Source organism: Entelurus aequoreus, linkage group LG05, assembly GCF_033978785.1.
Source record: "Entelurus aequoreus isolate RoL-2023_Sb linkage group LG05, RoL_Eaeq_v1.1, whole genome shotgun sequence".
Classification (NCBI taxonomy): domain Eukaryota; kingdom Metazoa; phylum Chordata; class Actinopteri; order Syngnathiformes; family Syngnathidae; genus Entelurus; species Entelurus aequoreus.
The window spans coordinates 74544953-74559308 of NC_084735.1; the positions used below are offsets into that span (position 1 = coordinate 74544953).

The following is a 14356-nucleotide window of genomic DNA, read 5'->3' on the forward strand; positions in this document are numbered from 1 at the left end:
AATTAACCAGGTGCTTCCTCAGATTGGAAGTATTCCCGCCACTTGCCTTGATTTCTGCGTGACAAATACTGCAGAGAGCATAACCTGCATCGGCATCACATTTGGAAAAGACGAGCCACATTTTAGAGGGTTTTCTATTTGGCATGGTTGAGTTTTTGTCATGAAGCATTGATGGGTTGCAAGGTTACTAAGAGCATGTCTGCTTTGAAATCGCTTGTTTTCCTCTCAAGTGGAGGAAAACTATCTTTAGACTATCTTTGAATCTCAGTAAAACTAAAATAATGCTATTTGGTAATAGTAGGAAAGAGCATCATACGCAAATACAAATAGACGGAGTAGACATCGAAAGGGTAAAAGAAACCAGATTTTTGGGAGTATTAATAGATGATAAAATGAACTGGAAATCTCATATACAAAACATACAACATAAGGTAGCAAAAAACATTTCAATAATGAATAAAACAAAACACGTCCTGGGCCAAAAATCACTTCATATTGTCTACTGCTCACTCGTGTTACCATATCTGACTTATTGTGCAGAAATATGGGGAAATAACTACAAATGTGCGCTACATTCGTTAACCATGTTACAAAAAAGATCAGTTAGAATAATACATAATGTTGGATATAGAGAACATACAAACCCTTTATTTATTAAGTCAAAAATATTAAAGTTTGGTGATTTGGTAAAATTGCAAACAGCTAAAATGATGTACAAAGCAATCTATAACCTGCTACCAAAGAATGTACAACATTTCTTCTCAACTAAAGAGGAGAAATATAACCTTAGAGGAAAAAATAATTTAAAACATTTATATGCACGTACAACACTTAAAACTTTTAGCATAACAGTATGTGGAATTAAATTATGGAATGGATTAAGTAAAGAAGTTAACAATTGTACTGACATGATCCAGTTTAAGAGGTTGTTTAAATTAATAGTGCTTACACAGTACAAAGAAGAAGAATTATGAGAAAAACTTCCAACCTTATTGAAAATATTCTTCATCTCAGTATGTTAATAATGACTGAATTAATTAATTACATATTACAAACTGTTGTATATACTAATTCATAGATGTTATTTTATTATATAAAAAGGTCAGTAAATTATTTTATATAATTGTAAATGCTTTGAAGTGGGAAAGGGGTAGGATTAAATAAGCTTTGCTTCTTCCTACTCCTTTTCGGGCATGATGTAAATGAAATGATATGAAATTGTGTGATGTATTGTGATGTAAATGTGTTCATGTTCGAAATAAACTAAAAGAAAGAAAGAAAAGAAAGAAAGAAAGAAGTGCTAGCAAGTACTCGCCACTCACCAGTGCTAATTCAAACAGACGTGGCATCACGCGCAATCCAGGCACCGAAACATGACACCGCTGGATCTTACGTGAATCTGTGCCCGGTAGAACCGTCTGGTTTCGGTCGGTGCAAAAAAAAAGGACCGGATCTGGTGCCCGTCCTTATTGACAAAGCATGATCGTAATGTAAGACATTTTCATTTTGTAAACATAGTTAAACCGGATGTATGGCGTAGCGCTTTTATTTTGAAGCCAGAAAAGTGTGTAATTGCTTTGAGAAAACGTCTTGACATGGTTTGATGTCGGATCGACCGTTTGCAATAAAAAAGTCTCCTTTGAACCTCCTGCCAACCGTCTTTCATTTCTGTTGAGCTTTCATGTCATCTTACTTACTAAATCAGTCATAGTAACAATCTAAATGTTATGTTATCACTGCACCTTAAAGGCCTACTGAAAGCCACTACTACCGACCACGCAGTCTGATAGTTTATATATCAATGATGAAATCTTAACATTGAAACACATGCCAATACGGCCGGGTTAACTTATAAAGTGCACACTTCCGGTTGAAAAACTCCTTTGGATATGATTTATGCGCGTGACGTCACAAAATCCACGGAAGTGGTTGGACCCCATCGGACCCGATACAAAAACCTCTTATTTTCTTCGACAAAATTCCACAGTATTCTGGACATCTGTGTTGTGGAATCTTTTGCAATTTGTTTAATGAACAATGGAGGCTGCAAAGAAGAACGTTGTAGGTGGGATCGATCGGCGTATTAGCGGCTAAGTGCAATACTTACAGCAACACAACAAGGACTACTTACTTAGCAGACGCCTAGCCGATGCTTGCCGCCAAACCCACGGATGAAGTCCTTCGTCGCGCCGTCGATCGCTGGAATGCAGGTGAGCACGGCTGTTGATGGGAAGATGAGGGCTGGCTGGCGTAGGTGGAGCGCTAATGTTTTTTTATCATAGTTCTGTGAGGTCCGGTTGCTAAGTTGCTAAATTAGCCTTAGCGTCGTTAGCAACAGCATTGTTAAGCCTTACCAGGCTGAGAATTTTTAACCGTGTAGTTACATGTACATGGTTTAATAGTATTGTTGATCTTCTGTCTATCCTTCCAGTCAGGGGTTTATTTCTTTTGTTTCTATCTTCATTTGAGAACGATGCTATCACGTTAGCTCAGTAGCTAAGTGTGTCACCGATGTATTGTCGTGGAGATAAAAGTCACTTTAAATGTCCATTTCGCGTGCTCAACTCTCATTTTCAAGAGGATATAGTATCCAAGGTGGTTTAAAATACAAATCCGTGATCCACAATAGAAAAAGGAGAGAGTGTGGAATCCAATGAGCCAGCTTGTACCTAAGTTACGGTCAGAGCGAAAAAAGATATGTCCATCACTGCCTCTCCAGTCCTTCACTGTAACGTTCCTTATCTACGAATCTTTCATCCTCGCTCAAATTAATGGGGTAATCGTCGCTTTGTCGCTCCGAATCTCTCTCGCTCCATTGTAAACAACGGGGAATTGTGAGGAATACTAGCTCCTGTGACGTCACGCTACTTCCGGTACAGGCAAGGCTTTTTTTTATCAGAGAGCAAAAGTTGCGAACTTTATCGTCGATTTTCTCTACTAAATCCTTTCAGCAAAAATATGGCAATATCGCGAAATGATCAAGTATGACACATAGAATGGATCTGCTATTCCCGTTTAAATAAAAAAAAATTAATTTCAGTAGGCCTTTAATTGTAATCTGAAGACGGAAGTGAAGCACCACCCACCTCTGGAACGACACGCGCAGCAGGTGTTTGCTGCAGGGATGTTGCCTCTTCTTGTCGGGTGAACAACTTGCCATGGTTTTGAATCTGATATTTCCATAAGGTAGACGACTTTCCTTTGTCCATTTCTGCTCGCTTGTGGCTCCTGAGTAACAAGTGAACTGCAGCCAAGTTTCCCCCGCTACGGCACTGCTCGAGGGTCACAATGGACGCGGGTGCGTTAATGGCCCGTAAAAAAAAAAATTGTGCCGTTATTATCGCGTTAACTTTGACAGCCCTTTAAGGTATATATATATATATATATATATATATATATATATATATATATATATATATATATATATATATATATATATATATATATATATATATATATATATATACAAGCAAATATATATATATATATATACGCTTGTATATATATATACAGTATATACAGTATATATATTTATATATATATATATATATACATATATATATATATATATATATATATATATATACAGTATATATATATATATATATATATATATATATATATATATATATATATATATATATATATATATATATATGTACAGTATATATATATATATATATATATATATATATATATATATATATATATATATATATATATATATATATATATATATATATATATATATATATATATATATATATATATATATATATATATATATATATATATATATATATATATATATGTATTGATACATCTTTACCTACAGCATGTCTCGTTTTAGCATGTTCACTTTTTTGTCTAAAAGCTGGTTACTTTAGACCAGTGGTTCTTAAACATTATACACCAACGTACCTCCTCAGAAAAAACTTGGCTCTACAAGTACCACCATAATGACCAACCTTAAAACACACCAGCGCACTAGGCCTAAGTATCCATTAAAAACAAGGCAGAGGTTTTATATTTGGCCACTGTAACATTACGTACAGTTTGAACAGTAACGCAGTAAATATAGGAAGATAAAACACTGTACCTAAATAATGAATCAAATCTTTGGCGTACCACCAGATGGAGCTTGCGTACCACGAGTGGTGAGCGTACCACAGTTTGAGAATCCCTTAAAAAAGTCCCAAATGGCAAACAATGAGAATATACAAATATGACAACAGTACTAGGTTTATTTTCTTAATCACAGTTTCAATGAATTGTTAACACTGAGCGAGGACTTGTAGCGTTTGTGTCATCGCTAAATATGAGGTTATGGCAATGGAGCAGAAGGAGATCTCCTGATAGGCAGGAAGTGTAGTAGGCCCTCACTCTGCCTGATGAGATTAACCACGAGGACCGCTCCTCTTTGCTCGCACTAATTCGAAAAAGCTTCCGCATCTATCACAAACCTGCGCCCCTTATCTGCCGCCTCATGCTATGATACGATACGCACCGATAATTGCTGCTGGGTGCATACGAATGGTTCCGACATACACGGCAAGGGCGTAATGTCTTTAATACAAGAGTTCTGCCTTTTCTTATTAGGCTTATCCACTCATCTGGAGCTTGTATTCAATTCAGTAGTCCTCCCTGACCGTGCATTTCCTGTATTTGTTGTTTTTACTTCCCTTCTGAGCATCTAAGTAGCAGGAAAGCTTTGCAATGTCACAGTCGGCAACACTTTGTCAATGGCATGAAATGACTAATGTATCTAAGTAGGGTGCATGGAATGGCTTCAGGACATTTATGTTGTTTTTGTGGTTGCAGGAAAAACACAGACATTGCAACCCTTAGTCCTGAAGCATTTACTGCGAAGGCAAAACTCACCCTAGCTTCATAAAGAGTTTAGCACTTGATTTGCAAATGAGGCCCAAAACACAGTCAATCAATAATAGTAGCACTGTGGAGCTTGTTAGCTATGGAAGGCTGATAATGATAGCATTTTGACAGATAGATATACTTTATGAAGATTTTTACATTTTGCTGTCCACTCAAACGAGGACTAAGTGGGGCAGTGACCCACCAGACACAGTAGACGCAAAGGCCAACATCGCAATGCAAATCAGCACCAACTACGGAACTGATTTTCTACTTGTGTTTTTTGCAGGTTCATCTGATGTACCGTGAGCATCGGCGTTGGCCTGCAGCCTCACTGCCGCCCAGCGGGGCCCAGCGACATGGACCCCGCACATTCCTTTAGGATGGAGCTGGATGGGCTGGACCCCCAGCAGGTCCCAGTGCTGTCGCTTGATCAAATCCGTGCCATCCGGGCCCACAATGACTACGTGGATAGGCCCGTGGCGCTGGAACTCGCTTCTCAATCTGGAATTTTCTACGCCCACGATGAGCGTCACCCGCACGGAATATATTCCCAGCATCCTCAGCAGCCCCGCCACTCGGTCATGCCCCGCAGCCAAAGTCAGCAGCAGCATGCTCACATGTCCCACTTAAGCCGTTCCAGTACTGTAAGCTCCTCCATGTCTCGGACCAGCGCCGGCTCAGACCAGAGGCTGCTGGCGGGGTTGACGCAGTCGCACTCCGGCTTGGCCTCGGTGGTTCGCTCTCAACCGAAAAGAGAACTCAAGTCCGACACTTCTCTGAGCAAAATCCTGGCAGAGGATGAGCTGGGCAGGCACCAGTTTATCTGCGAGCGGTGTGCTCGTTGTAAGTGCAAAGAGTGCTGCGCCCCACGCCGCCTACCCTCCTGCTGGGCCTGCGGACAACGCTGCCTTTGCTCAGCCGAGAGCGCCGTGGAGTATGGCACCTGCCTATGCTGCGTCAAAGGCCTCTTCTACCACTGCTCGGCCCAGGACGACGAAGACAATTGCGCCGACCGTCCGTGCTCCTGTGCCCCGGCCCATGCCTACGCCCGCTGGGGGGCCATGGGGCTTCTGGCGCTGTGCCTGCCCTGCCTCTGCTGCTACCCCCCTGCCAGGCTGTGCCTTGCCCTGTGCCGATGTGCCCATGACAGGGCTACACGTCCCGGCTGCAGGTGCAGCAACACCAACACTGTGTGCCGCAAAATCTCCGCCGTCTCCAATCCCAACTCGGGTCATCCCTCCATCAGCAGCGGCAAGGCTGTGGAGAAGTCGCTATGACAGGCTTGGATGGAGTCGGCGGGGACGTACAGATGAAATCCCCGTAGAAAAAAGAAGCCAACTAACTCGTGCTTACCGTTCTTGTATGACTCCAGCTCAGGAGGGACCAAAGCTTTTACTGTGCCTGTTCGCCTTGGAAACTACAAGCTCAACCTGAAGAAGAAGCTGACTGAACTCTCCTTCCATCTTCTGCCTAATCCGGATGTCTAATATGTATGTATTTATTACCAACCCTGCGACCGACCCTTTGCAATCAATAAACAGACGGTGGACTGAATCGCAGCAGACTTAAGAGGATGTAGAAGCTTTCCGCTAAGGGTTACGGGCGAAGAAACTGTGGACATTCGCAGCACATCTGACACCAAAAAGGGACCACACACTGTCAAATGAATCTCAATGCCATAAGCTCATTTGTAAAGGAAAAAGCACTAAGAGGTAGATAGACGGTACTGTGCAGAAGTTGTAGGTCACCAAGGGAAATCATGGACTTCCTGATTCATTGGGTTTGACAATCGGACGGGTGTGCCATTAAGATTCTGCGGGGGGGTTGACGACTCCATGGATGCCGTAGGGACGTCAAGTTGCACCTTTCTTCCTTGGCACATGCAGCACACCCTCTGCAAAGTTTCATTGAAATAATTTGTGTTTTTCCCTCGGTAGTGGTGGTCCAAGACCTTTTGCGCAGTACCGTCGCACTGTTTTCTGCTGAACGGCGGATTATCCAACCGCAGATTGGAGCGCGTCCATCCACGGAGTGTGTGTTTGTGTGTGTGCGTGCGTGTGTTAGTCAGCACAAAGACGAAGGAGCCTCCTGTGGTCTTATTTTTAGTCTTGCTGCTACATCTTAGCGCTAGCCTGATCAGGTTTCCACTTGGAAATCTCGCCAACCGCCCTCATAAGACCGCCGCCCAATCCCCCGTAACTCCCACATCTTTACTCAATCCATTCATAGGGTTTATCCTATAATAATTTAGACCCCCCAAACGGAAACATGCCAAGGTGCATTATTCCGCCTCACATAAGCCGCCCATCCCTCCTGACTCTTGCGCCAGGAGGGCTAAAAGCCTCTGTTTCCTGGGTCCATCGAGAGTTGATCAAACCCGCAATTAGCCTCATGATCGCTCTTAATGGGCCGGACGAGAACGGGCTGGAGGAGGAAGGAGTTGCGGTGTTTTGGGCGCACGGAGAGAGGAAGAAGGAGGGATGATGGAAGAAAGGGACCGGTCTCGGATTTCTTAGCCGGATATGAGGGCATCAGATGAGTGCATGTACAGCGTGTGTGCGGGTGCATGTTTTTAAGTGAATGTGTGTGTTTTCGGATGCATGAAAAACACCCGGCGAAACTGATATGTTAAATGTTCCTTTGCTATATTTTTATATGTAAATAGGAGCTAACTGCGGCGATAAAACTATTTTTTATTATGCTTCATTACACGACAACAGTGTTAGAACGTGCACTTATTTCAGTCCTCACGTGATCAATGCAGGGACTTTTAGGCAACGTTAAAGTCCGTAGAACAGCTGGCGATACACCCGGCAACCGCTGTGCAGTTTTGACGTTAGAAGTGGGGAAAATCAAGTTTGCGGGATGACTAAATGTTGCTCCAAATGTCTCCGACTTTGATTGACATTCATTTTTGGATCCACCATTGATTCTTTAGTGTTACCGAACACCATCCATGTAAAACATCAACGAAATATATGCAATTCCATTGTGATGCATTGAGTCCGAAACTGTACGAAGACCTATTATGCTAAGCTCCACCTTTGAATCATCTACAAAAATGGCCGACAAGCTGTGACAAAATGAAAAAAAAAAACATTGGATATTTAGGAATAATTTTTACGTTTGTCTGGGAATATTGTTTCGGTGACACATTCAAAATTAAAAATGAGAGAGTATATTAGGGCCTTTGTAAAAAGCAATGATTCTCAAACTGTGGTATGCGGGCTCCATTGAGTGGTACGCCCAAATGATCATTTGATTAAAGTACAGTATTTTATCATCTTAAGTTGAAACAGTGTTACTGTTCAAACTGTGTGTAATGTTACTGGGGCCAAATATATTAAATATATTTGTTAAATAAAACAGCTGCCTTGTTTTTAATGAATACGAAGGCCTACTGCGCTACTGTATTTTAATGTTGGTCATTATGGTGGTACTTGGAGATCTAAGGGTTTTTTCTTGGGGAAAAAAGTTTGAGAACCATTGGTGTAAATAAAGTATCAATTGTTACAAGAAAAAAAAGTGCTCTCAAGACAAGAAAGTCCAGAGAAAAAAGTTGTAATATTATGAAAAAATTTAATGTGAATCAAGATGTAGGATTATTAAAAAAAAGTCGTAATGTTATAAGAATAATGGTGTAAAGTGTGTGTATAATACATTCAAAAAGTCACACAGTAACAAGATTAATGTCGAAATGTTACGCGAAGATATAATATTATGAAAATACATTTGCGAGAATCAAATCATCGTGTTACGAGAATAAAATTGTAACGTTACGATAATAAAATTTGAGGAAAAAAAGATGTCATTATGCGGGTAATTTAATTAGTAAAGGCCTAAATGTTTAAACTATTCCTTGAAAATTAAATTATTTCTCGTTGTAATGCAAGTACATTGATTGTTATAATAGTACGACTTTATTCTTATAAAATTGTTTGTAATATTTCAACTTGAATATATTTTGACTCCTTGTCGATTTAAGATTTTTTTTTACCTTGTAATGATTTTTCTCGTGATATTTTCACTTCATTTTTACTATCATTTTCATCAATATTTTTTATTTTCAGCGCAGCCTTAACTTCTTTGTAAAAAAAAATCAAACAATGTAAGTTTCATTGTTTTTCCGGTAATTTCACTAACTTTGTGACGCAAATCCTACTAAATACTATAAGAACACATGATCCTGAAATGACTAATCTTTTTTTCAATTCGTGTTAAGCAAACATCGAAGCAGAAATCCCTCACAGCTGATGCATCAATTGTAAATAGGTGCATCAAGTCGGCCATTTTTAACCATCATGCCTAAAAAGATCTCGGTGCTTGTTCTTCTTTTGGTTTCCATTAACACATAAAGTATTTGTCCAAAATGATGTGGATTCAGGTACGTTTTTTTCATTTTTCACGCTGCTAGAGAAAATGTAGCATGCTTGTGAACATTTGACTGAAAGACGCGTGAGGTTTTTAATACTTTTTTAGTTGCGAACTTTTCAGGCTGCGGCTAACTGTAATTATTCCATCATTTGTACGAGACTTCCTTCCTTCCGGTGACAAAAAAACAAAAAAAACAACGTTAACAGGCTGCCGCCATAACCACTAAACTTGTCCTCTTGTGTCTTTGCAACCAAGCATCGCTTTTGGTACAAAAAAAAAAGAAAAAAATGGCGCCTCTTGTATGTTGTAAAGGAAATTTAAGGAGAGTATATGGAACAAATATTATATAGAAGTCTATCTAAAAGTGAATATATTATTATACATGAACAATACGCACATTTTCTTTTCTGTTTAGTTGCCGATGTCGTGTCTTTTTGTTTGGATATTTATTTACAGGTCAATCACCATAGATGGCGCTGAAGAGGACGAGATTAATAATGAGATTAAGAGCGTGGTTTGGATTTTTTTTTTTTTTCATCTTTTGTTGTTGTTTTTCTTGCTGTTGGTGTGGCCGCTGCCGCCCTCCAGGCTGAAGATGATCCAATAAAAGGAGCTTTCAGAAACAGACCACGTGTATTTTATGGGTGATCATGATAATAATGATTATTAGCTTCGTTAAATCCATGTAAAGTCAATAAAACATGGCATTTTTTATTTGAATGCTATCAGAAAGCACAATTAGACGGACAACAGCCCCACACTTTACTCTACTGAATCTATAAATAAGTAATTGGGGGGTCATGCTAATGGGTTCAAAAAGATGCGTGTGTGCGTGTGTGTGCGTGCGTGCGCACTGTCTATCGATGATCCGATTAATATTTGTTGCCTAAACTTTATTACTACTTCCATCTCTTGATTCAATGAAAGGAGCTTTCCGAGTGTTTTTTTTAATGGATGACCAACAATTATTGAGTAGCACCAGTTAGCAAGAAAAATAAAGAACCTTAAAAGCAGGATATAAAGAAAAAAATGATGTCGGAAAGTTACACAAATAATGTAATATTGTGAGAACAGAATAAAGTTGGATATTTTTCAAAATATAAAATATCATTACAAGAAAGTCAGGATATTAACCAGTGATGATCAAAATGCAAAAAAAACAAACAAAACACCCTACTTTTGTTTTGACACATTTTTTTTAGCATTTTTGTTTTTTTTAATTTTTTCACCAATTTAATTTCATTGTATTGAATAATCATATTAAATATAAAAAATATGTACACATTAAAATACAAGAAAGAATAAACTATTTGTAATATTTTTTCAGCATCTTTGTTTAATGTTATTTTTTGACCAATTTTATTTCATTAAAAATACATTACACAAATTAAAAACAAACCTTTTTGTTTTTTAATTATTTCTAGTATCTTTACTTTTTTGATGGACTAATTTTATTCCATGACATCCATACATATTAATAACAACAAACAAACTATATTAAATACAAGAACATGGAGTATAAAACAATTGTGGCAACTTTAAGGGAAGTGCTTGAGTAAGTAAAAATAAAACAAAGAATGATGTCAAATGATTAATTCCTTAAAGTTTAGCTTTTTTATTTTTTTTATTTTTTATTTTTTTTACCAATTTCATTTGATGACATTCATCAATATAAATAAATAAAACACATGCACATTAAAATATAAGAGTTAATAAAATAAAATGGAATATAAAATAATTGTAGCAATTTTCGGGGAAGTGCTCCATCCAGTGAGTCATAAAAATACAAGAATGATGTTAATTTATAATTTTTTGTATTTAAAAGTACTTTAATTATTTGTATCATTTTGAATTGTTGATGGGGTTTTTTTCTTAGATTTTTTTTTAACCAAAATATATATATTTTAGAGCTGTCAAGTGATTATTTTTTTAAATCAGATTAATCACACTCTAATTATGTGATTAATCCTGATTAATCACAGGTTATTATTTACGTGCATAAAGAAAATGTTCTTCAAAATATACCCACATATTTAAATATAAATGCAATTTTGTAGTCAGAATGTCAAACAGGAACATTTTCTAAATGTTTTACTGAACTGCGAGTCATTGATTTGCTCAAAACTTGGTGACAGTAAGTACAGTAAGTTCACATTTTTGTTTTTTGTCTTAAATAGAAATATTTCCTGCTTAAATTAATAAAAATAAACATATTTCTTTAACCGGGGTGAGTCCTGCTTAACTTAAAACAGAATAAATTCAGTGTACAGCTTTGTGATAGAGCAGGTCTCCAACTTTCATCACTATGAAAAGTAGTGTGACAAAAAGAAAGGTGAGATATTTGCTTCACTAATATGACTGGCAACATTTCAATTGTACTTTATTTCTGAACGAGATCTCTTCTTAATGAGATTGTCTTTATGGCAATTTAATTATTTAAGTAGCATTCATGCTAGCGGCGCCATCCTCACGTTCATGTTTCGCTTTAAGATGCTATTTTAAACTTGAAGTGCGCCGATGATAAAAAAAAGTTTGTCCTTGCAATACTAACTAATTACCTCAGTTTTGTCTAAAGTTCCATCGAGGTTTATTTGAAGCAAAAATGGGCGCAGAGCACATCGCTCTGACTATCCTCACACTAGCGTGTGGCCTGATCACTGCCCGTGCAATGCGCGCTGCCTTCAGGTGCCGGTCAAAACATACACTTTGTTTAATCCTCATTAATTAATGGTAATGCGATTTTTAAAATTTTTACTATTCACATGCATTAACATTGACAGCCCTAATATATAAATATGTATATATATATATATATATAAACGTTAGGTCAGGAAAAAAACAAATTTCATCCCTACGAGCCTGTTTCGCAGGTTTCCCTGCTCTTCAGGGGATTTTATAAATTGTTATATATGTTATATATTTATTATATATACATTTTATATATTTTGATAAATTGCCCTGAAGAGCAGGGAAACCTGTGAAACAGGCTTGTAGGGATGAAATCGCCTCTGTGTTGTTTCCCCTGACCTAACGTATATTCCACTCTACGGATAAGTTAAGTTAACTTAAGTTAAAGTTAAAGTACCAATGATTGTCACACACACTAGGCATTTGACCCATCCCCTAGGAGGTGAGGGGAGCAGCGGCGGTGGCCGCGCCCGGGGAATCATTTTTGGTGATTGATAACTTGCCACAGAAACCTCGACAATATATACTGTATATATATATATATATATATATATATATATATATATATATATATATATATATATATATATATATATATATATATATATATATATATATATATATATATATATATATATATATATATATATATATATATATATATATATATATATATGCTGTATATATATATATTTATATACATATATGTATATATATATATATATATATATATATATATATATATATATATATATATATATATATATATATATATATATATATATGCTGTATATATATATATTTATATACATATATGTATATATATATATATATATATATATATATATATATATATATATATATATATATATATATATATATATATATATATATATATATATATATATATATATATATATATATATATATGCTGTATATATATATTTTTATATATATACAAAAAATAAAAATAAAAATAAAAAATATATATATGTATATATATAAAAATAAATAAATATATATGTATACATAAATAATAATATTAAAATATATATAAATTATAACATAATATAAATAGATAAATATAAATAATATATACATATATATATATATATATATATATATATATATATATATATATATATATATATATATATATATATATATATATATATATATATATATATATATATATATATATATATATATATATATATATATATATATATATATATATATATATATATATATATATATATATATATATATATATATATATATATATGTATATATATATCCAACCATACATATAAATAATATTAAAAATATATAAATAATAATATAATATAAATAAATAAATAAATATCAATAATATATACATATATATATATATATATATATATACATATATATATATATATATATATATATATATATATATATATATATATATATATATATATATATATATATATACATATATATATATATATATATATAATTATTATTTTTTAATATAATAAAAATAAGTAACATGACAGCATCTATGCATCATGCTCGGGTGCATCATGTCATGTTTGCTCAGTTAAGAATGAAAACACTTTTCCTGCTGTCCAAGTCAAGAGACATCCTGATGAATGACGCCACTTCTGACCATAACCTTTGACCCCTCAGTCAAAGCAATAGGCGTCAATAGGTGGGGGGCCCACCCTCTGGATCCTAACCCCCCACCCCGTTCTCCTCCCACCACCCTGTGCATTTTTTACCCCTGTTGTATCCACGCGGGCCATGTCCCCGTGCATGCTGGGAGTCCCTCACTGCGCCGCCCCCTCCCCACACAATGCCAGCTGTCCGTCAAACATCCATTCAGCTGTCAATCACTCGCGGAACTATCCCGGAATGTTTACTCAGATGATCCTGACGCAGGCATTTTCTGTTGCTGTCAACACGTAATGGCCTAAATGAAAGAGAGGTCAAAGGTCCCGATTGGCTCCACACGGGCGTCCCAGGGGAGCGGGTGTCTAAGACAGTGAGCCATGATTCCCCAAGGAAGCGAAGGATTTTAGTCAAAGGGTTTATAAACTCTTTATAAGTGCTTTGTTAGGACTGAACTGTACGTGAATACATAAGATCCGCTGCTTGCCAAATAGTGAGCCAACATTAATAACCAAAACAATAACAATCAGGCTGTTTGCCTGGAGTCGTGGACTCACCGATAACGCTGAATCGAATCATCGACTCAGATCACTTTTAGAGAGTCACTCAAAGGAGCCATAACAAAACAGTACTTTTCAACTTTAATAATACCATTTCAGCACTTGTATTATGGGTTTGTTGTAAAACCGGAACGCAGTCGCTGCTACAAAGCAAAATGTTGATTTTTGGCGCCATCTTGCAAGTATTTTAACTGTTCCCATGT

General features: G+C 36.2%; 1 protein-coding gene across 2 annotated transcripts in view; it reads left to right on the forward strand.

Annotated features, from left to right (window-relative positions):
- The window catches only part of LOC133649846 (protein sprouty homolog 3-like), a 20923-nt gene extending 11044 nt beyond the window's left edge, over positions 1 to 9879 (forward strand). For both annotated transcript variants that reach the window (XM_062046521.1, XM_062046522.1), the window contains exon 2: positions 5162 to 9879. In XM_062046521.1, coding sequence (XP_061902505.1) covers positions 5232 to 6152 — 921 coding nt within the window. In that variant the 5' untranslated portion in view covers positions 5162 to 5231 and the 3' untranslated portion in view covers positions 6153 to 9879. The remainder of the gene's footprint in view (positions 1 to 5161) is intronic.
- The last annotated feature ends 4477 nt before the right edge of the window (positions 9880 to 14356 follow it).